This window comes from Cyprinodon tularosa, unplaced genomic scaffold, assembly GCF_016077235.1.
Source record: "Cyprinodon tularosa strain WSP-4 unplaced genomic scaffold, ASM1607723v1 ctg230, whole genome shotgun sequence".
Lineage (NCBI taxonomy): Eukaryota > Metazoa > Chordata > Actinopteri > Cyprinodontiformes > Cyprinodontidae > Cyprinodon > Cyprinodon tularosa.
The window spans coordinates 1,056,667-1,083,711 of NW_024038862.1; the positions used below are offsets into that span (position 1 = coordinate 1,056,667).

The following is a 27,045-nucleotide window of genomic DNA, read 5'->3' on the forward strand; positions in this document are numbered from 1 at the left end:
CATCATCAAGACATCGAGACAATTATTGCTATTGCCACATTGCCAGACAGGACCATGTTAAAAAAGAAAAAGAAGGTTTAAATTTACAGGGTTTTTGAATAAGAAAAGAAAAGAGTTCCTTAAACAAATATTGCTACACTGGAAAGTGGTATACACCCACTGCATTCTACAATAATGTGAATAATAGATATTCACATTACACTGTAACAAGTTCCAATTTTTCAAGGATTGGTTTAATGAACATTTGGTCTGAGCAGTCTGAGAAGGATGCAAGTATCCGGTTTGATCCCCATATTCTGGCTCTCTGAGCAAGGCCCTTAACCCCACACTGCTCCCTGGGCACCGCAAAATGGCAGCCCTCTGCTCCCCAAGGGAATGGGTGCAATGCAAAGAGAGAATTTCTCCATTGTGAGATCAATAAAGTTCAATTTCTCTTTCAATTTCTTCCAGTGTTAGTCTATGTTTAGTTACATAAAATAAGAAAAAAGGAATTAAATGCAGAAATGCCCCCTAACATTTTTCATTTAAAAAATGACCTTAACTTCTATGCACATCCTTTGACACTTATATAAGGACCCAAGGCCAAATATTGTTTTCACTTCGGTCAAATACTTCCAATAATAAAAATACATTTGTATTGCTTGTCCCCTTTCTGGATTTTCATGAACCTTTAATATACCTAAAATATATTTAATTGCGTTTTGAAACGTAAAACTGAGACTTTGCTAAAGCTTTGTAGGAAAAACAAAAAAACTGAGTCAGCTGGGAGGTGCTTATTGTTGTTTTTCCCCATTTAACATTTGTCAACATTGTTACACTCAGTCATCCAATCAGGAGCTGCGTTCAAACGGGGGCTTTAAACTGACCAATGGGAAGCGCCGGAAAACCGGCGTTGCTCTCCTTATTACGGATATCTTTTTGTAGCAGGAAGTAAAGATTTCTCAAACAAATCATGAGTTTTTCTCACGGACAGGTACTGTTACTTAATCTTTTCCTCTTTTAACTCCATTCACATAATTTGTAACCTAAAAAGAGTAATAATTGTCTCATAACATATTTATGACAAAGTCAGTCGAGCTACGTTAGCCGTTCATTAGCCTATGGTTAGCTAAGGTTGGTTTCAGCCAGTTTACCTCATTCTGTATGTTTTATGGTTTAGTATTTCTTATTGTCTGCAATATGTAATAAAATTGTTTAGAAATGGTTACATTTCTTAATGGCTTGAGTTCAACTGAATGGAATTTCTTCTGTAAAACAGTATTTTCGAGAACGTTAAAAGGTTGGATAAAGGAAAGTATCCCAGTTACCAGTTTACACGGATAGAAATTAGATTTTCACTTTGCTTTTTCTGCTTAATTTATCTGGTTAGTTTTTATTGTTCATGTTTTTATCTAATGGCTCCATGTTTTTATTTGTTATCATTTTTTTGTATCCATGTTTTGTTATTCGTTTTTGTAAATTTATCTGATGTATTTTTTCTCATTTATTTTTTTTTATTTTTCCTTGCCCTGTGGTTCCCTGTAATTTGTGGTCACTAACTAAATATTTCCGAAGCTTCCTCTTTTTTTGAAAACTGATGATTGAACTGATTCATTTTTATCCTTTACATTTCCTCAATTTATTTATATATATCTATTAAAGAAATCAATTTTAATTTATTTTTGACATGTAAAAGACTAGCCTGGGTGCCAGTCAGAACTTAGTCCCGCCCACAAGGTTTGAGTTAGTAGCGCGAGTATTAAAGCCCACTGTCAGGCGATCCAATCAAATTGTCAGGGCGGACTTTATACGATGATGGACAGATGATCAACAGTAACGTAATCAACCACGTGACCAAAGCGCGCTAGGGTGACAACAATAATGGCTGCCGCTGGAGAGTTTGGGTGAGTAGATTCTGCTATTAGGTCTGTTCTAGAAGATATCAACAGCAAATTAATTTTAAAAGAGGAACAGAGAAACGCGAAACTGCACGGTTTGATTTTTGTGGACAACAACTATGCCTCGCTTAACATACGTCACGCACTCCGTTGCTCTTATTGGTTGTAGATCTATCCAATTGAGTGCAGAGGCATTTTTTTTCCTGGTTCGTTCGAAACACGCCCCATAATCACAGCTCTATGGAGCAGCATCAGACTCATATTCTGACTAGAATTGAGTCGGACTACGTCAGGCTAGTAAAAGACACAATGTTTAAAAAAAAATAAATGAATGGAAAAAAATACAAAAAGGAGGGGAAGGTCAACACCGCACTTTGAGATAAGTTGAAGAGTAGAAAATATGAAATGCAAGATTTGAATTGCCAAAAGTTATAAAACATTGTTCAAGTTTATTCTCATGAGTTGATTTCTGACAACTTTATATTGGAAGATTGATTGACCTCAAATCTTTCCACCATTTGATTCCAAATTCAGAATCATTCAAATTTTTTTCTCACAATGCGAGCCTGAAAATCGCAACTTGTGTTAAATTCAATTCTATGTGTTTATATATAGCACCATTTCACAACATGTCATCTCAAGGTACTTCAATTCAACCATATCATACAGTCAAATTGATTCAAGTTTTCTATATAAGGAAAACCAATTGATTGCAACAGCTTATTGATTTAAAGACAATACCTCACACTATGCATGCTTGTATCAACAGTGGAGAGGAAAAACTCCCTTTTAACAGGAAGAAACCTCCAGTAGAACCAGACTCAGTGTTAGTGGCCATCTGTTGAGGCCGAGTTGGGTTCAAAGAGACAGAAGCAGACGTAGACAAAGAAGCAGAGATACAAAAGGCAGTTGTAAACCTGCTCCACAAGCATCCCCATCCAGGAAATACAGAGCTAGGCAGTGTTAAAGAAAAATAATTATTTTTAGCTTTTAATACAGTTAATCTTATGGCATGTGTAAACACTCTCACTTGAACATATTTCTTAATTTTGAACAAGGCTGTGTTAATGATTTAAAACTACTAATGGGTAAGTATTTAGAGCACCAGGCCATAGAATGAGTATCTCCTGGGGGGTGAATAACAGTTAAGCCTGCAGGAGAGATTTCTGCTTGGTTTACAGAAGGTCAAAAGTCTTCCAGAATAAACAACCAGGGATGGTGTGAAACTGAATCAGGAAAAAGGCCCCCGCATTCCACATCAATTCTGTGGAAGCTTATCTTGTGTTTTATGACTTTAAGAATTCTAGATGCCAGGACAAGCTTTCCGCCTTTTCTTGTTAAAACAAAGAAGCAAATGACCCCAGATGTTTGCAGTAGATTAGGTGAAGCGCTAGGCAGTGTCAGAGATAGCTTCTGGTTGGAGGACCAAGGGCCAGCCTCATGTGAATAAATTAAATACAAGAGGATAAAGCTTTCTACATAGAACTAACAAATCAGATTTTGCCCTTGCAAACTCTCCAAAGATGTCTTGTACGTCTTTGCTTTCTCCTATGTCAGGTAATGGAATGTATGTCTCTGTTGTTCTGCAGTTTCTGGTGTAGGTTTGTACATTGTCTTATTTCTAAGTGTATGCATTGTCTTATATTGGATTAAACTCTGTAATTCTGTGATGTCAACTCGCAATGCTGGTTTTCATAGAGACCACACGCAGCTCGCCGGGTGGACCTGGAAAGGGAAGAATCAAAAGCCAACCTTTTTCCAAAGTTAACTATGTTAGAATATTTTCTTCCTTAACAATTGGGGGCTCGTGCCGGTTCTGGAATCTCGGCGGGCGGCTGTTTGGTCCTGATTGATCCGTCTCGGCCCGACGCTTCGGTGTGGTAAGACAGTATTTGATTATTTTTCAGTTGTCTGAAGCGCCGTGTGGTCGGACCGGGGCTGATTTGCTGTGTGCGGCCTCACAGAATTCAGAAGCTGCAGAGGTAGATAGAATCTCTCCTAAAAGAGTCGGTTGTTTAAGGATATGAATAAATACACATTACAGGGAACTGTGGCTAGTTCAAACAGAGCCTTTACGTTAACTCTGACTTAAGCTGGGTTTTTTAAAAGAAGGTTTTATTGATTGATTAATTGGTTAATTGATTAATTAATAAAGATTAATTTATTCTTTAGCCCTGAGGAACAATGCCTGTGCCTCTAAAAAAGAATTGCGGGTGTCTGTGTATTAATTAGCAGGGGCTTGTATCAGCCCGGAGATTTCGACTCATCTCCAGTGGACTTATAATTATTTGGGTTAATTGGATCGAGTTGTATCACTCATGGCAAAGGACTAATAGCAGGTTAATTGGACCGAGTTGTATCACTCGTGGAAAATAAAGGACTAATAGCAGGTTGGATCACCTTTCTTTGGCACCCTTAATCGGGTTGCTTATAGTATAAAGGACTAAAATAAATTATTTGATTTAATACGGGTTCAATCGCTCTCCCCAGCTAAAAAAGAAAAAAACCTTTTGTCACTGGGCGGATTGGGTGATCGAATAAACTAAATTGAGGCTTATTTTCGCCTCAAGCTTGACCCAGCTCTGAAGTGTAGGACTGAGAAGTTGAAATGAGAATAAAAGGGTTTTGTAAAAGTGAAGTTGGAAAATTAAAAGATGCGTCATACATTCCTTTAGCCGGCACCTGACATTTTCTTTTCTTTTCTGTCTTTTCTTGACTGAACTACAACGTTGTCTGTGTTTCTGTGTTTTGTATGTTTCTTTGTCTTTGTGTGCGTGCTTGGCTGCGGGTTGATCTATTGCTGTGTGTCTGTCTCCCCCCGTTATATAGTACTGTATGTTCCACCACGCGCTGCTGTCTATTCGTCTGTCTGTATCTGAATTGTGCTGAGATCGTGCGGAAGTGATTTGAGTTTCAAGATTGTGTTCTGAAATATTGTTAAATATTTTTGCTGGATGTTGTATTACTAACTTTCTGTTAAAATGTGCTTCTGTGGGACAGAGGTGTCTCCATTTGGGTTACAAGTTGTGTTTCACAGCAGGGGGACTGATTGACCCCCCTTATTTGCATTTTGGGAGTGCTTCAGTTCTGTGCTATTTCCAGCTCACGCTTTCAGGATTCTTGGATTTTGATGTGAATTGCTTTTAGGACTGTGTTTTGTGTTGAGAAGAAAAGTACAAAATAACAGATTTACAGATGTTTTTACTTTCTCAGCGGGTGAAATGTGTTGCATCAGTTCCAGGCTGGAGCACTGGAATGATCCAATTGTTTTTTATAATACTGTAACATTGACAATCACTTAAATTTCTAGGTTTCCTGACAGGATGGAACACCCTCACTGATTGTAACAAGAGAACAAAAACAAGAACATATGGATGTTTTTCTGCTTAACAGTGTTTTCTACACTGTTAATGTGGGACATGTTGAAACACTAATGAATGACTTTGTTTGTTGTAGGACGATCTTCGTGTGCAGCCCATTTTGCATATTACATGACCACATGAACGGTTTTTGGGTTTTCCTACAGGGGGTCTAGGTAGCCATTTAATAACAGTGGGCTATCATGAAATACGGTTGTGTGTATAATATGGAGTTTTTACAAAAGGTTCACTCAAAACTGAACAATATTGGACCTATTGGATGATTTCTTTTTTTTTCAACCATGGTGTTATAATAATTGTGTTTAAGACTTTCATAGGACGAATTTTGGTTTGAAATCTGGGGTAACATCCTGCATCTTTCTTACAATGGGGTGTTGATGAGTCTGTTTGAGTGTGAATGAGAGTGAATGTGTAGGCAGATGGCTTTTGATGGGTTTTAGGATGGTCTGTGTAAATATGACCTCAGTTTAGTGTGTAGCTGTGTGATATTTTTCTTATTTTAAACTATCTAGGGACAGTAAAGGTTTTGTTTCATAAATATGTTTTTGTTACGGCTTTACGGACAATTTTAAGGTAATGACGATTACATATTTTGGTGTCACAATCTGGTTGGAGCTGAATCATCTGCTTGTGCAGTGAAATTAATATGAAACGAGAATTCAGCCTTGGCTTAAAGCAGATAAATGTAGTTATTAGGAAACTGTGTTATCCACTTTGACTAACAACACTAACAGACTAACCTAAATTCTAACTAAATAAACTTGGTTTATATTTTTTATGGGTAACTTATTGGACATGTTGAAATTTTAGCATAATGGGGGAAAGTTCTTCCATTTTTGTTTTTCCACCTCTAAATTGTTTTTCTTTTGGAAATATGAAAACACAGGGGGATGTTACAAAGATAAGATATTACGGATGGAACTTTGAAATTTACATAATCTCAGTCTAGTTTGAATACTAGATGGAAGATTTGGAGAAATCGTGGAACATCTTATGATATTTTGGTTTTTCAGCAAATTATTATATAACAGTGACATAGATTTCAAATTGTTTTCAAAATGATAATTTTATTATATCAACAGGGGAGAAGCAGAAGTAGACCCTAATTCCTGGTAAATTTTTGGATATGGTTAATGGTAAATTAGTTAATCAATAATTTTGATTTTTTTCATTCAACAATAGTGAATTATGGATTTCTTTAATGTAGAGTCATATGGCCTTCCTGCTTTGCTAAAATATGATGTATGTGATATAGAAGCTTCTACTGAATTAGATTTGATCATCTAAAATTGAACGGTTTCAAATAACATCTATGCCATGTTTATTTACATTTAAAATTGTTGATAGTTTTCTGCATCACTGCTGACTTTGATTATATACAGTTGGGTGTAAATTGTTAATTTTGAGGAAAATTTTGGTTAAAACTGCTATGGAATTCAAATAAAATGTAAATAATTTCTGAAATTTTAAAATAGGACTTTGTCTTGAAGCGTGGGACAATGATAAGGATGTTTGGTATTTAGTAGAACAATATGAAATTCATAAGTATTTGACAAAGTGCAATTCAATCACAACTTTTATAAGTATCAGTACTAGGACATTCTAGAGTTTGTTCTAATTCTTTAAGGAGTTTGTGAGGTTTTGATTTTAGAATTTGTAGTTGATATTTGGCACAAGCAGAGTGAATGTCATCGAGGTATTGACGTTTATTGATTTTGAACAGTAAGTGTCATTATTTTCTTAATTCTGGCACATCTGATCGTGGACTATTTTGACACATATCTATGTTTATTCTTTTTGCAGTTCAGGATTTGGGGCAGTTGGCCGTTTGTGCTATAACAACAACAAATCTAGAGCCACACGGGAGGATGCATCACAAGATAAATTTTATTTATAGTAGTGAAAGTAACAAAATGTGGCAAATATAAGTTTTGCTTTTTAATTACTTTGTATTATTTTTTCTCTGGCAGTTCTCCTTCCTTCTGACTTGATGGCAATCTTGGGGGAAGGGTCTTTTAAGCTCAGAGATCATGGGAAGATGTATTTGAAGGGATCTTCTTGATTACCGCATCAGGCCGCTGTTGTTGCTGAACAAAGACATGATGATGCTGAACTGTGCCCATCTTCTGCTGGACTGCTGTATGAAAGCCAAACGCTGTTGAGCGATTACGAAGGTCAGTGAAGGCGAACTGTTTTCCTGCTGTCACGTGAGGGCAAAGTGCTGCTCACAGGACCTGGCAACAGATGTCTCTTTTGAGTGTTGCTTTTCATGCCTGGCTGAAAACAAAAGGGACTCAAGCGTTATCTGGGGGAGTCTGCTACAGCTGGGAATCAGCAGTGAGTCGGGACCACAAAGATCATAGACAAACCCGGACGGGGGTTTCAGTAGATGACTGGTCTGCTGGTTTCTATGTCCTGCTCTGTCGACCACGAAAGGCTGACCAAAGTTCATCAAAGCGGGTCTGTATCCAGATGTTTCTGCACTCCAGGAATGACTGCTATTCTGGACACCTTCTGATTCAGCAGATAAAGAATTGGGGCATGGCAAGTCGCTCAGCGGTCGTCCTGTTGTGTGTTCTCATGTTTGATCCTGGATTCTCACCTCTGATCATGTGACCTGGGCGCCAAAGCCCACTCCTGGGGTTCCCTTCAGTCTGCAGGTTGGAGACGAAATGGGTGCCAACACAACTTGGTAGTGGTGAATAAGTTCTTTTCTTTAAATTTTTGTAGTGTGTGATGCCATTGTTCTCTTCTTATTTTAGTTATAACACTGAGGCGCCCTGCTGTCTTCATGTCCTGAAGCCCTGCAGTGTAATTCTAAGTGTTAAGAACACCCCATCTCCTGGGGTCAGAGGTTTTACGATGCAGTTAGGGGTTGGTGTGCACCAACTGTTACGACACTGCATTCCTCCATGATTCACTCTGTCTCACAAAATGCTAATGTGTCTTTTTCTCTTCCTGCCTGCAAAGAATGGGCAGGGACTAACTATTGCAATTACATATTTTTTCTTAACTATAGCTGAATTGCATTGTGTGTTACGCTTCATCTACTAAGGAAGATGATCTAAATTTTATTTGCATAGTACAGTGGCTACCATTCAGTAAAACTAAATTTCAATTTAAATGGAATTTGTAATTAAGGTGTTAAAGTGGATTGATGGGTGTCTATAGAGCTTACTGAGCAAATGACACCAAGTTCTGTGCTGATTTCATAAATTTAATCAAACATTAGAATTCTTTGATTGAAGTGTGCAGATTGTAACAGCATCTGGGACACCATGTTTGAATTGCATCCAACTGTGTTACATGAGGCTAAAGTTAGTGGTGATAGCGGATTTCATCTCAATGAGTTGTATAGGATTTGTATTGTATTCTATGCATGGGCGTAGGTTTGCATAGGGACCATAGGGACATGTCCCTACCAAAATTTTGAACCGACCTAATTGTCCCTACCAATAATTGGATGTGAGCAACATGTTTATAATTTACAGCAGTAGTTATCGCAGCAGAGGCTTCTTTTCCTCTCGCAGCTCCTCTGCCTGGTCTCTCCTGTCCCTTTCACGCAGCAGCGCATGGAACTGTGCTGCGCTGTTTAACTCCACTCTCATTGGTTGTTCTGCCTTAGGTTCCGCCTTCTCTCTCTCTGATTGGCTGTTTTCTAGTCCTGGTGTGCTTGGAGCACAAAATTGAAAATTGATTCACACTAGAATGCTGCGGTTACTACAATAAATATTAGGCTACAAAACTAGTCCCAATAAAAAAAAAATGAATATCATGTACACTAAAAAACAAAAACCTTTTTTTTCTTTTATAAAGCGAAATATTCCGAGTCAGCCAGGAGTTCTGAAGACACAAAATGGGCAAATAAAGGCTGTAAGCCATCAACATTTCTGATTCTTAGCCACAGCCAACTAAAAAAGAAAAAGTGAGTGTTTCCTTTTTACCAATATTTAGTTGCTATTACTGGTTTCATTTTTTTTATGACTCTTTGAGAAAGTTCAGGTATAATTATTAGCAGGTGTTATTTCTCTTATAGAGTACAACAACAAGAAATGGGGCCTAAACATCTGCTGTTTTTCGTTTAAAAAGCATAATTAGGGTTCCACATATTATTAGTTCTATTTTATTGACTATTTATACTTCTAGAAATCGGATAAAGACAAGAACAAACAAAGGAAGAATATAAACATTGATTTTATCTTACATAGATTTCCACACAGTCTATAAGTAAATTAGTACAAACATTAATGTCTGGTAAAAATGCTTGAATCTGGCTGTTTATTTTGGATAATGTTAAATTACAGATAAGATAGTGTTATATTGTCTTTTATAATTGTTAAAAATTATTTTATATTTGAATACACTTAGGCTCATTCTTAGTGTTGTGTTTGTAGATGATGCCACTAAAAAAGAAAATAGAGTAAGGAGCTATTTAAACAGTCAGACAATAAGCAATATAGGACAATGATAAAAGGTTGTGTTACATTTAATCCTTTACTATTAAAAACACAGTTATACATTATATGATTATAGGAAACACAGATATCCAGTAATAATGATGCAGGGCAGCTTGTAGGTGAAGCAACTGGCCCTTCAGTGCTTCAGGTGATGTCTAAATAAACCAGGTGAAACTAAAATATTTCCACATGGATGGAGAATATTGACAGACAAAACATTTTTTTTAATCTTATATATATATATATATGTATTGTATTTTTACAATTTTGGTATAATTACTGATCTAAGTGGATTGCTCTGTAGGGGAAAGGGGGACATTTTACATTTATATTATGTTTTATAGTCTCCATTCTCCAGTTAATGATTAATCACATACTAAATTAGTTGACGATTATTGAAATAATCAATTAATACGATTAATTTTTTCAGCCCTAGATAAAATAGATGAAATGGGCTATACAGAGTAACAGCCCAGATGTTCAACTTTTATAGTGAAGTTAATATTTTAATGAATGTATTATTTTGCTTGATACAGAGAGAGCATAGTAGGTAAAATATAAGAGTGGGGTTTAACTCTGCACTATTGTATATCTTCAAAAGAATATACTGTATTTACCTTCTCTATTAGTCATGCAAATGAAACCATTTACAAAGTGGAAAACAGTCCTAATTCCACATTCATCAGAGCCTGTGATACTTCAAACATTGATAAACAGCATCTAATGAGTGTAGTGCTTATAAAATTTTTATTAATGTAGCAAAATGATGCTTTTCTCTTTTAACAATGAATTCGTCTTATCAGTACGGATGCTCACATCGAGCATAAAAAAGGGCACGCATATTGCAGCACCAATGACACCAGACCAATAGTGTCCCCACCAAAGTTCAAATCAAACCTACGCCCTTGATTCTATGACAGAACATTTGTTCTGTTATAGAAACAGGGGGACATGAATGGAATTGATCTGATAGGCAAATTTTAGTTTGGATCTCTCTTTACTTTTCGGAAAAGGAGGTTATTGAAGTTAAATCAAAATACATTAAATGTTTTACGCTGTATTAGCAGCATTAAAGATGAGCTAACTATTTGGATATGAAATAAGTAAAAGGTATAAATTGAATATACTAAACAAAATATTGCCTATCAAATAATTTACATAAAATAGTGTTTCTTAAACTAAGGAAGGTGATTGTTGGATTGTTGCATCTCTATTCATATGTTTTAAAATAAGTTGTTTAACTAAGACATCCAGGAAGGTCTAAACTAAAGATTTACATCATTTAATAAATTTAGTTGTATCGAATCTCTCTCCAAAACTGAAAAGGCATTGATAATTGATAAACAATATAAAAAGGGTAATACATTATTCAATTAAATATTTTATAAATAGGTTTTCAAAAGAATAAATGGATCAAAGGTAAAAATGATTGAAATTTTTGGGGATTTAAAACTATGATTGGAATAAAGTAGGTCATTTTTGATATTTAGTGACAAGGTTAACTATACTCATGTAAAGCAGGCTGATCATTTTTAAAGTTTAAAAAAATAGAAAATATGATGATTGAAATTAAATTGGTCTAAATTGGAGATTTACAAATTAACAATTATGGAACTGCTTCTAAAATACAGTTAAGTTTTGGGTTCAACGTGATAGGAAACATTTATTTCTCATGTAAGCCTTATATAAAAAGGGGGTCAAAGGATTGATAAAATACAGCTCCAAAGTAGCAGATTTATAATACAAAAGGAAGACAGTAAAGCTGTCATAAAGTGTAGGATCAATCATTAACCAATCAACAGGGTTCTCCCAATATGAGCTCCAGACAAGACGGATGTTTCCAGGACCTGTTACCCACATTCCAGGATGGAAAGGTAAGCTTGCACATTTATCTCATAAAGATTTCTTCAATGAGTTACAGGTCCTGCCAGCGGAATTTACAAAATACCAGACGACACAGGAACGTCCAGGCTCGGGATCAGTTCGGGAAATCGACTGGGTGCGCATGAAGGTCATTAAAAGAAAGTGGTCTGAACCTCGCTTCGCCAGACCATACCGAGTCGTGGAGAGTACATCTCATGCTGTCCGTTTACAAGGGAAAGGAGACACGTGGTTCCATTGGAGTCAGCTGAGGAGCCACAACGCACGCTGCAGGGCATACAGGAGAATCTACAGTCTCAACCTGCGGTCGAGGAGTGTCTGAGGCACATCACAGCGCGGAGGAGGATCTGCATTTCCGGGCAGAAGTCTGCCGAAACCACTTCATTTTCCTGAATTACAAGGCTTAAAAGGCCCGGATAGGCACAATAATCCTGTTCCAGTGTCCTTCCATTGAGAAAAGGAGATTGCAACCTCTCCTTAAACTCACTGTTATATTGGCACAAGACTCCAATTTTCAGTGAGCAACGGACACTCAGGTGAAAACCTGAGGTTTATAACTGAGGAGGAACACGTGAAGGATCAGGCTACAAGATCATCATTAACTTATCTTCTTTTTATTGCGTGTTTTCGTTTTTTGCGAACTCTTCAAGAACATTCGTTTCTTTTTGCGCGTATTTTTGGATCGTTTCCTGACGAAGAATTCATATTCATTTTTGAAAGACTATCGAAGGAGCAAAGAGACGAACTCTAACTTCTTATTGTTGAATTGTGAAAAAAAGAAAAAAGAAAAAAAAAAAGGTCTTTTGTAATTTTTATGTGTTTATGATGTATTTTTTTTATGTTGTTATTGTTTTGTATTGACAAATTGTAATTTTTGTGGCGAGTATTGTCTTTTAAGTCTGCTGAGCATTTTTTAGTAATTTCGAGATATCTTACTCTGGTTTTCTAATTTTATACTTGGGCTGGTATTTCTATTGTGTGTTTTCTTCTATTGACATAACTGAGTTTTATGATTTTTCATATTTGATAAGTGAAATGTATTTTTGGTTTTAGTTTTTACTGGTTAAAATTTTGTGGTTCATCAGGTGAGTATTAAATTGTTGGACAGCGCAAGATACATTTGATAAGTTTAGATAATGGAGTTCAGCTTCAGACACATGACCTGGCAGTGGAACTAGGAGGTGCTGTTTAAAAAGGGGACTGTTATAAAATTGGGCTAATGTTTTAGTTTTTTAGTATACTAAATAGTTTTTTGGTTCCTCTATTAGAAGGCTTAATCAATTTATTTGTGAGGTCTGTGTGTCTCAGACCTCAAAACGGGGACTGTTAAAGAAAAATGATTATTTTTAGCTTTTAATACAGTTAATCTTATGGCATGTGTAAACACTCTCACTTGAACATATTTCTTAATTTTGAACAAGGCTGTGTTAATGATTTAAAACTACTAATGGGTAAGTATTTAGAGCACCAGGCCATAGAATGAGTATCTCCTGGGGGGTGAATAACAGTTAAGCCTGCAGGAGAGATTTCTGCTTGGTTTACAGAAGGTCAAAAGTCTTCCAGAATAAACAACCAGGGATGGTGTGAAACTGAATCAGGAAAAAGGCCCCCGCATTCCACATCAATTCTGTGGAAGCTTATCTTGTGTTTTATGACTTTAAGAATTCTAGATGCCAGGACAAGCTTTCCGCCTTTTCTTGTTAAAACAAAGAAGCAAATGACCCCAGATGTTTGCAGTAGATTAGGTGAAGCGCTAGGCAGTGTCAGAGATAGCTTCTGGTTGGAGGACCAAGGGCCAGCCTCATGTGAATAAATTAAATACAAGAGGATAAAGCTTTCTACATAGAACTAACAAATCAGATTTTGCCCTTGCAAACTCTCCAAAGATGTCTTGTACGTCTTTGCTTTCTCCTATGTCAGGTAATGGAATGTATGTCTCTGTTGTTCTGCAGTTTCTGGTGTAGGTTTGTACATTGTCTTATTTCTAAGTGTATGCATTGTCTTATATTGGATTAAACTCTGTAATTCTGTGATGTCAACTCGCAATGCTGGTTTTCATAGAGACCACACGCAGCTCGCCGGGTGGACCTGGAAAGGGAAGAATCAAAAGCCAACCTTTTTCCAAAGTTAACTATGTTAGAATATTTTCTTCCTTAACAGCAGACAAGCTCTGAGCCAGCTCCAACGTCAGAGGATGAAGAAGAGCACATCCAGGCAGGCGCACTAAGAGAAACAGAACTACTGTGAAAAACAGACAGAGCTCAAACATCTGTATGCAAAGGTATTGATAGCAGCAGAGAGAGCAAAGCATTAGAAACTGTACTAACAAATTCTTCAGCTTGGGAGAATAGAGATAGAAAGAAGCAGAATGATGAAAAAGGGGTCCCTTTGTCCTCCAGCAATCCAAGCCCATATCAGCATAACTATAGAGAAAGCTCAGGATAGCCTGAGCCACTCTAAATATAAGCTTTATCAAAAAGGAAATTTTAAGCCAACCCTTAAAAGAAGACAGGATTTGTGCCTCGGGGACTAAAACTGGTAGTTGGTTCCACAGCAGAGGAGCCTGATGCCAGCTTATCCCAGGGTCACACCCACACACACACACACACACACACACACACACACACACACACTAATTAACCTAACAGTTACGGTTTTAGAATGAGGGAAGAAACAGTAAAACAACAGAAGAACCCATGCACAGATTGGGCGCACATGCAAACTTACTGCAGCAGGTCCCAGGCTATAATTCAAATCCAGAACCTTCTTGTTGCAAAGTAAAGGTGCTAAAAACCATGATAACGAATGTGGCATCAAGCAGGTCCGGAGAACATCTTTGAATTGTTGTAAAAGTTGCAAATCACTCTTAATAAGATTTATTTTTGTTTTGCAATCCTAAACCTACACTGAACAAGTCTAATTTTTGCTGTGTGTAATAGTTTTTCCTGAGTGAAATGTAAGTCTCAGCACCATTCTTGAATCCTTTATAGCCTCTGCAAAGGTCACTTCCCGGATTTTTATAAATTTAGCCCCATATTCCCACTAACTCTGAATTGCCTCCTTGCGCCTGCTGACAGAGATGGCAAAAGTACTCACTTTCCGTACTTGAGTAAAAGTACAGATACTTGTGTTAAAAAATACTCTGGTAAAAGTGGAAGTACTGATTAAACTTCTTTACTCAAGTAAAAGTAACAAAGTGCAGGCTTGTAAATTTACTTAAAGTATAAAAGTAAAAGTAGAAACCACTTTTTTCATGCCGTTGCCTAAATTTTAAATGGATGTCTGCCAATAGGACTAGATCTCCGTTGTGTTCATTTTCAGTCACCTCGTCGTCCATACTACTATGCTAACGCCACCGCCACCAAGCTGCAATGATTTGCCGCGAATGAATACCGCCGAATCTGTCGATTCATCTTGTAGTGGTGCGTCAATTGCAACGTAGATTCCCATCCAATTATATTGAATTTGGTATTGATGACGTGAAAAATAATAATGGTAACTCCATTGAAATGATTCAAAACTAAAGTAATGAGCCAATTTTTTAAAATGTAAGGAGTAGAAAGTACATATATTTGTGTAAAAATGTAAGGAGTAGAAGTAAAAAGTCGCCATAAAAATAAGTAGTAAAGTAAAGTAAAAATATCAGAAAAATCTACTTGAGTATAGTAACGAAGTATTTGTACTTCCCATCTCTGCCTGCTGAATAGAAGAAAACCCAAAGGCTGATTTTGCTGCCATCTGTTGCTACTGTATGTGCATGATGGTTTCCTGTTAAATACTGCAAAATGTCACCTGCGAGTGTTCCTCAACTGCTAATGTGACTGACAGATTAACTTACCTGAGTTGTAAACTTTGGCACCCACTCTGGATTAAACCTATTAGCTGCTTCTCTCAGTTAATCTTGCTATGTATGGTGTAGTATGGATTTTAGGTGTGTTTCCATTTTTTTAATTTCCATTTTGAAGTATTGCTTCAGAAAAGCTTGGTGGAAATGGCATACCGTATTTTCACGCCTATAAGGCACGTATAAACGTCTTTTTTTCCTCAAAATGTGCGGTGCCCCTATAGTGCGGTGCGCCCTATGTGTTACTGCGGACGTTGTTGAGACCGCCATGAGAACGTTAAAGGGGGAATTCTGGGCGTGGATTGTGTATAAAAGAACAGGTATGTACTTTATGCAGAACATTGTTGTCTTAACAACCCTGAAAATGGCAAAGAGACATGCCTATAAAGCACAGTTTAAACTGAAGGCTATCATGGAAATCGAGCGGAGGAAATGAAAATTTAACATTTCCAAGGAGGTCCGTCGTGGTGCTTTTGTTTTATGAAACGGTGCAATTTTTCCATCCGGACCAGGACTACAGTAGCTCAGCAACGTCCGGCGGATTATAATGAAAAGCTGGCGAGCTTCCACTCCTGCTGCAGCAAACACATCGCCAACAAACGCATTCAGCCAAGCCACATCACCAACATGGACGAGGTGCCGCGAATCACACGGTGGAAAAGAAGGGGACCAGCACGGTAGCGATACACACAACGGGGTATGAAAAGGCATTGTTTACTGTTGTGCTTGGCTGCCACGCAAATGGACAGAAACTGCCGCCTATGGTGATTTTTAAGAGAAAGACTTTGCCTAAAGAGACTTTTCCAGCTGGAGTCGTTATTAAGGCAAATGAAAAGGTGTTTTTTTTCCACACATCACCATTGCTGTTAATCTGTGACTCCATGCGTGCCCATCTCACAGCCGATGTGAAAAAAAAAGGTGAAACAAATGAACGGTGTGCTTGCTGTTATTCCGGGAGCGCCAGGCAAGTTAAACCACAGTTTGGGGATGGATTGTAGATGCTTGGGCTAAGGTGTCTGCTGGCACTGTTGTTCGAGCTTTCGCAAAAGCCGGCATCATTTCCGAGGAGCCGCCGGGAAGGACAGCGACTCTGACAGCGAAGAAGGGGAAATTGGCATGTCTGATTTGTGTGTGTTAAATACAGTAATGGCACATGGTCGTGAAAATACGGTGATTCAAAATATCTCAAGTCTCTAGCTTTTGTATCACTTTGCTTTAGCCAAATAGAAGCGTCACACGTTTGTGAATATTTACTGAGTATAAACTTTACAAATTCACATTCGCTAAGTGGTTTGTCATCTGAAATTCAGTAAAATGCATTTAGGTTTGCATTTGTTTTGCATCACAATGGGAAAAACCAATCAAGTTGTTTTTACCCTGAAAGCATACCTGTTTTTTTTTTACTTTCGTTTCTGTTACTTGTTCTTAAATGCTCCACCCATCTTCAACTCGTCTAACAGGTCTTCACCTTAAAAACATACATGTGATTAAAGAGTTATTTCCCATCTATGACAGGAGAGTTGACACACAACTCTTTCTGTTGAACTGGGCTGGATATCTGTGTTTTGAAACCTCACACTCCTTATATAAGGTAAGCTTCCTATATTTTTTTTATCTTTTACATATAAATCTGACTCTTAAGAAATTAGATGCGGTTTAAATTGGTTGCTGAACTTTGCCATTGTTTGACTGAACTCTGAAAAAACCAAGAAGTTCAGGGAAAAGGCCCTAAAAAAGTACAGATAATTAAGCTCTGCTTCATTTTGAATGGTTCTTCTACAAGACGTAAAAGTAATCTACACCTGGAAATGAGAAAGAAATGTGCTTGAAGGAAATTGACACTGTGCTCGAGTGCTCACTTATGACCTAGAATACCTGATATGCTACATTCAATGGATTCTTCCTGTAAGAGATGCACCATGGTTATATATTAACTGCTGTTGTTTAGCAGGCGGTTTTTAAATTCATGGCAGAGTGATAGGAAGGAGTGATGTGTGTGCTCTGTGTGGCGATCTGGCGATTTTAAAGGCAAAACCATATTTTATGGCTGCACTTGTGTATCAAAATGAAGCTTCTACTTTTGAATGAAATACAATATACATCTTTAAAGTATGTGGACAATCAAACCGAAATAAAAATGGAATTAATGAGGGGCTCTTTTATTGTCCAGAAATAGATCAATCAGATCACAACACAAAGAGTCAGATTCTGATAGTAATTACATTGATGACTGCAGCTTCCTGTTAGGCAACGTTGTTTTAAAACACTGTTCAAACATTTTGAGCTAATAGATTAAAAGAAAAAAAAGAAAAAATATAAATGAATAAAAAATACATAAAAATAAATAAAGCTAATAGACTGAATAAGACTCATTTGTCCTTTTTACAGTGGGAGGCTCTGATGAGGAGTCACCCACTGAAGTGTATTGTTAGTTTTTTTTTTTTTTTTTTACTCCCTAAAGACTGAATGTAAAATATTCTTGAAACTTGGAATACATTTGTGAAACTATTTTCTGGCTGTTTGGATTCCACACAGCTAATCACCATCGCAGAAGTGCCTCTGTATTTTATATAGGACTGTTAACATAACATCAGGGGGAAAGCTGTGGCTTTTTTGTTTGTGTAAAATCAACTTAGTGCTTATGTAAAGATGCTTCAAACACCGTTATGTTCATTTTTCACATGTTAAATCTTTTACATTAGGGGTGTCGGTACAATACAATACAATCACTCTTTTGTGATTGCTATTTTTTTTTATTAAGTAAAAAAAAACTCCAGGTATCATTTTTTATATTTTTTAGTTTTATTTTTTGTCAGCCAGGAGGAGCATGGTAACCATGGAGAAATCCACAGCTCAATCTGTTTACATGACAGCTATTAGTTGAGCAATTTACAAAATTGGTGTTCATTAATAGAAGTGAGAGGAAAGCCATTTCTGAAGGAAACCCTCTTGAATGCCCATAATCTGTTTACCGAAAGCTATTTAAGGGAGATAGCTGGTATTAAGAAGAAGGTTCTGTGGTTTGAAGAGACAAACTCTGTAATTTTAGAACAGTATTGATGAATCACAAGGGGCAAAAAGTTGACATTGTTTCTCTCCATCTATTAATTTTCTCACTCAAAATTACATTCGATGCAATCAACTGGTTTTTCTTAGATAGAAAACTGAATAAGTTTGACTGTATGATCTGGTAGAATTGTCTCTGTTAAGTGCCTTTAGATGACATGTGTTTTGACCTGGAGCTATATAAATGAACTGAATTTAATTGAATTCAATATACCCTCTTATTGAAGAGTTGTGGGGCATCTGCCTATCTCCAGTGTTCATTGGGTGAGAGGCAGACAGTACATTCCCCAGAACACACTATAACAGCTTTACTTTTCTGTGGCAGCATTATATTGTGGCCATTGCCTTTTGAGTGGGAACAGGGAACCAGAGTGAGATCGACTGAAGGACGAATGGTGCAAAAATAAACAGCAACTTGAAGATTTTCCGCCCAGCAGAAGTTTTAACACCATAACTTTATCATTCCATTTCTACAGTGCTCCTGACCTTCAACCTGAGCATATGAAACACACTGTTTTTCTAGATAAATAAATGTATAATTTTCTTACTTTTGTGACACAGTACTTGAAAATTCAAATGACTAAATCTGTAAAACAAAATAACATTTTTGTTCAACTACAGTGAGCAGCTGAATGGAAAATGGCCATTGGTGTTACAATCAGAAATTAATGGCTGCCATAGCACATGTTTATTTGTCCTTAGTAAAAGCACTTTGTCATGAGTAGTCCACCAATCTGTGTGTATGAATAATTGAATATTTGGGAGTGTGCTTGGGTTCCTGGCAGGTGCAGGTCCAATTAGGTTTGTGTAAAAATGTCAAGTCGAGAAAATAACCAGGATCCATTATAATCAAAAAAGATGGTCTTGATAAACATAAATTACCTCTATATTTTGGGTTAAACATGCAATATAAAGACATTAAATCTACTGAGACACGACATAAATATGCCTTCATCCGGTTTAGCAGATCATCATTGTCCGTAAAGTCTTTGTCAAACCTGTCTGGCAAAATTTTAATTACTTTCTTTGTAACCTTACCTTTCTAAACCTTTACTCTTTGATTAACTTTTGTTTTCCCTTTTCTTAGGCAGAAATCATCAAGACTTTTGTCGAGCACATCTATTGATGATCTTCAGCTTCTCTTTGGACTCATTCTGTTCAATCACAGACATAAGTGGGAAATCATGAACTGGGGTGCTCTGCAGTTGCTCCTCGGCGGAGTTAGCAAATACTCCACTGCCTTTGGCCGGGTCTGGCTCTCTATGGTGTTTATCTTCCGGGTCATGGTGTTTGTGGTAGCGGCTCAGCGTGTGTGGGGGGATGAAAGCAAAGACTTTGTCTGCAACACTAACCAGCCAGGCTGTACCAATGTTTGTTATGACCACTTTTTCCCCATATCACAAATCCGCCTCTGGGCCCTGCAGCTTATTTTTGTCACATGCCCATCGTTCATGGTCAAAGGTCATATCAGATACAGGGAGATGAAGGATTTAAAGTACAGTATCCAACACAAAGGGGAACACATGTACGCCCACCCTGGAAAGAAACGTGGAGGGCTTTGGTGGACATACCTGGTAAGTATTATGGATTTTCAAGGATTAGTTTACTTTTATTTCGCTTTGAAAAGGGCTAAAATTTGGGTTAAAAGTTATTGGAAAATATGTAAAACCTTCATGCACTAAAAGTAACAGTCATATTTTGAATCTTCTTTGCCAGTTTTGACATAAACCCATTCCATTTTGCAGCTGAGCCTTATCTTCAAGGCTGGCTTTGATGCTGGCTTCCTCTACGTCCTGTACTACATCTACGAGGGTTATGACATGCCACGCTTGTCCAAGTGCTCCCTACTCCCCTGTCCTAATACAGTGGATTGCTACATATCCCGACCCACAGAGAAAAAGATCTTCACCCTCTTCATGGTGGTGTCCTCTGCTGTCTGTATCTTCATGTGTATCTGCGAGATGATCTACCTCATCTTCAAACGTATCAAAAAGTTAATGGAAAAGAGGAAGGAGGCAAAAAGGAAGTTATTTGCAGAGAGTCACGAAAAGAAACCATTCTCACGACCAAGGTCGCAATACAGGTCCAGATCTAAAGAAAGAGTGGATCCTACAGCATCAAATCAGAACATCACCAACAGTACAGTGGAAGAAAAGTCTTCCAAGGTATAACAATTTCCAGTTTACCCAATCCTGCTGAAAAGCAAGAAATAAACTTTCAAAGCCATTATAACAAACTCCATAGAGAGGAACATTATGTCTTCAACAAGGTGTCCGCAACCCCTGGGTGGTCCTTGGATGCAAAATCTTCAGTCAGAGTGGATCCTACAGCATCAAATCAGAACATCACCAACAGTATAGTAAAAGGAAAGCCCTCTAAGGCGGAGGTTTTCAACAGGGAGTCTGTTACCCCTGTGTGGACCTTGAAGGTAGTGCATCGGGGTTTCATCACCAACAGTATAGTGAAATGAACGTCTTCTACGGCGGCGGTCTTTGGCAGGGGGCCCCCGACCTCTAGGTGGTCCATGGAGGCACTGCATGGCGGTCGCAATAATTTTGGTTGATTCGACTTTTCGTTTTAGATTCCCCCTGCAATTTTTTAACTAATTAAAATGTCTTTAAATACACACTAACATGAATTCAACACACTGTAGTAAACAGATAAATGGAGGCAGAAGATGTCTTTCAGTCATCAATGCACACATTCTGTGACACACACAAGCTCTTTCAAGCTGAGCACCATCTCATTCACAACACCTGTCCCATCAACGAGGAATCAGAATTAGAAATACTTTAATAATCCCAAGGCAAAATTACTTTCGTTACATGACTCCATCTTAAATGGATTGACTATAGGACCAGTTTGATATAAGACAATTTCATACAACATATATATAATTAGGAGGTCCCCCGCTCCATCTCGCCATCAGTTCCTTGGCCTGGAAAATAAAAAAAAGACCTCTGTTAGGTACAACAATTCCAAGTTTACCCAATCCTGCTGAAAAGCAAGAAGTAAACTTTCAGAGCGTTATTAACAAACTCCATGAAGAGGAACACTATTGCTTAAAGCGATGCTTGAAAGTGGATTTGTAAATTACCTCTATCAGTTTATCACATAAATTGATATTCAATTCAAGCTCAACATGGACTAATTCAAACAATGAAGTCTACGGTGGAAAAAGACTTGTGACTTTTACGTTTAAAAGAGCATTATGTTTGAGTGTCTTTATTTCTGGTTATCTATAAGGGGCAGGCTTTTAGCTAGCAATGAATATGGGAGTATATTGTACGCCCTTTTAATAAAAAAAGACTAATTTTAAACCCTGTTTTTTATATGTACAGCTTTGGTACGCCCTAATTTTCCCGCTGGAAACTTTGCTTAAATGTTCAAAATTTCACAAGCAGCGGATCCTGAGTTGGAGAACTTGAATTTTTGTTTTTTGACACACCACATCAACCAATCAGAGAAGTTTATCTAGGAGCTGGCAGGGAGATGGACAGCGCTGGTGATAGAGATTGATATGATTACTCCCCTGAAACCGTTTATTAATGCCTAAATTAACTTAAAATATCTAAACCTGCCAGCAAAATATGTCTACTTTCAGTCGCCGAAAAAAAAACCCTAAGAGGCGACATGGCCTGAAGCAGCTGCTGCTGGGGATTCCCAGTGACAGCGCACTGTTGATATGTGAGGATCAGAGAGCCTCAGACAGCGTAATAATCTTTTAAGGCAGGATCGTAATCTTGATGAACTGACTGCAAAGACAATGTTTTGAGATGGACTTTCTCGCTTAAAAAAAAATCAAAACTAAAAAAAGAGGCGACATGACCTGAGGCAGCTGATCACAGCAAATACTGTATAGCAAAGCCACTCTGCCATTGAACACAGGAGCAGCAGAAACACCAGATGAATCTGTACACACTTTACTGGACGCGCTTCAGGAGCATCAAAGATCCTCTTTAGGCGTGTCTAACCTTAATGTGTACAAGAATCAAAAACCACTCCTAGTTTTCCGCCTCTAGTCAAGCTCACATACTTCCCAAAATTATGACAAAAGCAGTGTTGTGAAAGGACAAAAAGTGAGCTGCATTCCTCCTCAAAATGCAGAAATAGCGTCTACATTTCAGAATTTTCTGGCGTTGGTTTCCCCCTAGACCCCCCCTGCGCAGCGCAGACGCTACAGATGTGATACACCAAGTTGTACCTACAACCAGTGGCGGCCGACCCATAGGGGGCGCTGGGGCACCGCCCTCCCTGATAAGAAGAGAGAAACGTAAAATATATTTTTAGAAATTAAATCATAAATGTCAGTTTTACTCTCTAGACTGTGTACCTATAAGCAAAACAAATTATATAAACTACATTTCCCTACCTACTGTCATTAATTTGTGGATTTCCACAGACAGACTCCTACCGTCTCTGTTCTGGGGGCGCCTATCAGACAGCCCCACATTTGCAGAGAATCTGTCAATCATGTACTTTTGCTAGGTGAATTTAATGGCCAATCAGCGTCTCGGAACTTTATGGTCTTGGGGCTCTGAAAATACTGCACTTTAACAGGCTTCTGAACCCAAGCGCAGGTGCAGACAATGAGAGGGACGATGGCGAATGTAACGAGCGAGATACAGCTTCCACCAAATTCGGTGAGATCCTTATTTATCTACCCGTTTGCCAGAAGAACATCCCTGTTGTAGGATATGAACATTACATGTCATGGTTATTGTGACTGTGACGAATCCACCTCGTCGCTTAAAACTACCTCTCTAACTTTGCGCGCCACACACACATTCCTGTTATACTGTGTTTGTGAGGACCAATACACTCGCGCTGAGACCAGTAGCTCCATGAACTTAAAACACACAAGCTGTTCCTGGTTACCTTCTGGCATATTGAGGGTGCACACTTAATATTTCAGTGGGGTTAGCCGTGTGTGTGTGTGTGTGTGTGTGTGTGTGTGTGTGTGTGTGTGTGTGTGTGTGTGTGTGTGTGTGTGTGTGTGTGTGTGTGTGTGTAAGTGTTTATGCTATGGGGACTTGTCATCTTCAGTCTGGCTGCATCTTTGCTGGGTTCAAATCCAGTTTGGTGTAATTGAATAAGTCAATGAATCTGTGTAAAAGAATTAAGTTGTAAAAATTATTTGTTTTTGTAAATCAATTGTTTGTGGAGGTAATATATGGACAAAACTGATTAATGAGAAGAAATCAGAAATAAGAGAGCCTGAGGTGAGGGGCTTTAACTATTTAATGAGGGCTGTGGGAAGAAAAGCGGCAATTTTTGTTGTCTGTTTCTTTGTTACATTGCTGGTAACTGGAGGGAGGCTGAGGCCCAGAGTATCTGGTATATGTTTAGTTTCTTTTGCACCCTGTTTTGATTTTTTGAGCTCAATAAATCACCAACACCGGTAACCCGACTGAGCCTGGATTCTTGGAGGCCAAAGAACCCCGTCACAGTGACCAAAATCATCACTGTTACTGTTATTATATAGTAAATTAAATCATTACTGTTAAATTGTATGTATTGTCCAATTGTTTAATCGAATTCTTATTCCGGATTAGTTGGAGACATACACTAGGCTATATCAGCCCCACCAAAAATATTTTTCACCAGCCGCCACTGCCTACAACCTATGAAATATTCCTAGCTAAAAGCCTAGTAAGCAGTGTAAATAATCCAGACCCAAATACAAAGTGAATTAAGCTACTGACATGGACAAAAGCAACAACCACTATTGATTAACAGATAAAGAAATTAACAATGCAGAGCAGTTTGTTGAATGAAACAATGGGGTAAATGGCTTAAAGCTGGAATGTTTTCAAAACTGTCTTATCACTGTCTGCTTTATAAAACTTATTTTTTTCTACAGAACAAATCTAACTTCATAAGCTGCTTTTAATACTGCTTTCAATCAATAAATACATATAGGGAAGGGGATTAAGAAGTGTTGAAAATGTTGTGTTTATACTTTGTATTTATCATTGAAACCAATAAATGCCTACATCATAAAATTGTTCTGGCAGTTTCTTTTTAAACTGTGGGAAAAATATATATTCCACCGATAAACAACATCTTGTGTGTGTAGTGCTTATAAAATTTGTATAAATGTAGCAAAAAATGCTGTTTTCTCTTTAAACGAAATGCGCCCTGATGCTCACATCAAGCATTAAAAAAAAAAATAGGAGAATGCATAATGCGTAGGACCAGTGACATCAGACTAATTCAACCTAAGACCAATAGTGTCCCTACAAAAGTAGGGATCAAGCCTTTGCCCTTGGTTAGAACAATAAATGAAAGAATGATTCGAGCACTAATCATGTTCAAACAGTTAATTCTGCACATACATTGAATAAATTCACCACAAGATCTGTTCAAAATCTAAGAGACAGGCCTCTTCTCTTGCTGTTTTTAAGTCCCTTCTTAAGACTTATCTTTTTTCCTTGGCTTTTGGCACAATTTGAGAGGTTTTACTTTGCTTTATTCTTTTTGTATACTAATATGTATTTTACGCTTGTTTTTTCTCTATTTTATAATTTTATTGTATTTTATGATTGTGTACAGCACTTTGGTCATGTCCGGTGCATAAAGTGCTTCATAAATAAAGTTGGTATGGTATGGTACAGTAAGAGTTTATTATCCAATATTATTCAGCTCCAAGTCAAACATGTTTCAGTTTCAAACTCTAAACTAAACTAAACTAATATGTCCAAAGAGGAAGGGAAAATTTATATTTGTTTAAACATTCATCAATGAATATTTGGTCTGTATTCCTGTCACGATTTGATTATGGATTGTTGACCCAAAAGCAGAGGCAGGGAGGCAGAAGTGAATTTCTTATGGATTTAATGATAGTTACTAAAACACAGAGGCAGGTAATCCAAAAATGAAACAAAGTCCAAACAATCAGGCAACCAGGAATACAAAATCCAAAAAGAAAACTAAGTCCAAACAAGAAACCAGGAGTCCAAAAATCCAAAAAGAAAACGAAGTTCAAACAAACAAGAAACCAGGAGTCCAAAAATCAAAACATGAAAATATATAAAAAAACAGACCAGAAACCATGGAGACATCAGGGAAATCACTAACACAAGGAGGAAGGCTCAGAGAGACGGAGTTGGAAGAAGTTTGAAAAAGATAGATGAGGACCCAGCAAAGAGGAACTGAAGAGAGAGGGCTTTTAAAGGAGACAGAGACAAAGAGAGGGCTAATGAGTGCATTGGGAAAAGGCGAGCACAGAGCAGAAACAAAACAGGAGCTAGGGAATAAGGACAACACAAGAGGGCAGCAGAGGGCAACAAATGAAAAGCCTAGAAAACTGGAAATAACTAGAAAACACAACAAAATAATAATTAAACCACTAAGACTATAAAACATAGAGCAAAGTAAAACTAAACACTCAAAAGAAAACATAACAGAACCAAGACTGAGACAGTAACTAAGAATTAACCAGAGAACACAGCAAAAATAAAAATTAAACGACTAACAGTAGAAAACAAGGAGCAAAGAGAAACTGAACACTAAAAAGAAAATATAACAGAACTAAGACTGAGACAGTAACTGAGAAAAACCCAAAGAACAAAATAAACTAAGAATTAAACCATAAAAATTATAAAACAAGGAGTAAAGCAAAACTGAAACACTAAAAAGAAAATATAACAGAACATTTTCATGAACCTTTAATATACATAAACTATATTTAATTGTACTTTTCTCATTGCATTTTGAAATGTAAAACCGAGACTTTGCTAAAGCTTTGTAGGAATAACAGAAAAACTGAGATAGCTGGGAGGTGCTTATTGTTGTTTTTCCCCATTTATTATTCGCCAACATTGTTCCACTCAGTCATCTAATCAGAAGCTGTGTTCAAATGGAGACTTTAAACTGACCAATAAGAAGCACCAGAAAACCAGCATTGCTCTCCTTATTACGGATATCTTTTTGTAGCAGGAAATAAAGATTTCTCAAACAAAACAAGTTCTTCTCACGGACAGGTACAGTTACTTTATCTTTTCCCTTTTTAACTCCATTGACATAATTAGTAACCTAATAAGAGACATTCCAAAATCCAACTAAAGGAAGTGAAAGCTTTGACAAGACACATCAACTCTGTTGACAACAACATCATATTCACCAGAGAGGATGCAGAGGACAACAAACTACCTTTTCTGGACTTTTTGGTCAGCATGGAAGGAGATGGAAGCCTAAACATTAAAGTGTATACATAGGAAGCCTACTCACACAGACCAGTATCTTCTTTTTGACTTACACCACCCACGGGAACACAAACTTTCAGTCATCAGAACCTGACAACATCATGCTGAGCATGTCCCCACTAAAACAGAAGTAAAACACAAAGAACAGAAACACATCAAAGATACTCTCCAAACCTGTGGCGTTTATCAAATCAGCAAGGAAAGCCAAAAGACACGCAGCAGAAGAGAGCAGTGGGAAAATTAAATGCAAAAACGTCACAATCCCTTATGTTGCTGGAGTCTCTGAGAAACTCAAGAGGATTTTCTCCAAACACAAAATCCCAGTACATTTCA

The 27,045-nt window shown here is 37.5% G+C and overlaps 2 protein-coding genes across 2 annotated transcripts in view; both read left to right on the forward strand.

Moving 5' to 3' along the window:
* The first annotated feature begins 849 nt into the window (after positions 1–849).
* Positions 850–27,045, forward strand: part of pef1 (penta-EF-hand domain containing 1) — a 53,345-nt gene continuing 27,149 nt past the window's right edge. Inside the window, exon 1 of the mRNA XM_038286831.1 lies at positions 850–973. Within this exon, the coding sequence (XP_038142759.1) occupies positions 953–973 (21 nt within the window). The 5' untranslated portion in view covers positions 850–952. The remainder of the gene's footprint in view (positions 974–27,045) is intronic.
* LOC119784658 (gap junction beta-3 protein-like) lies at positions 16,940–21,796 on the forward strand. The gene is made up of 3 exons (XM_038286835.1): positions 16,940–17,030; positions 19,593–20,079; positions 20,251–21,796. Exons 2-3 carry the CDS (start codon positions 19,690–19,692, stop codon positions 20,674–20,676), a joined length of 816 nt encoding a protein of 271 aa, XP_038142763.1. The 5' UTR covers positions 16,940–17,030; positions 19,593–19,689; the 3' UTR covers positions 20,677–21,796.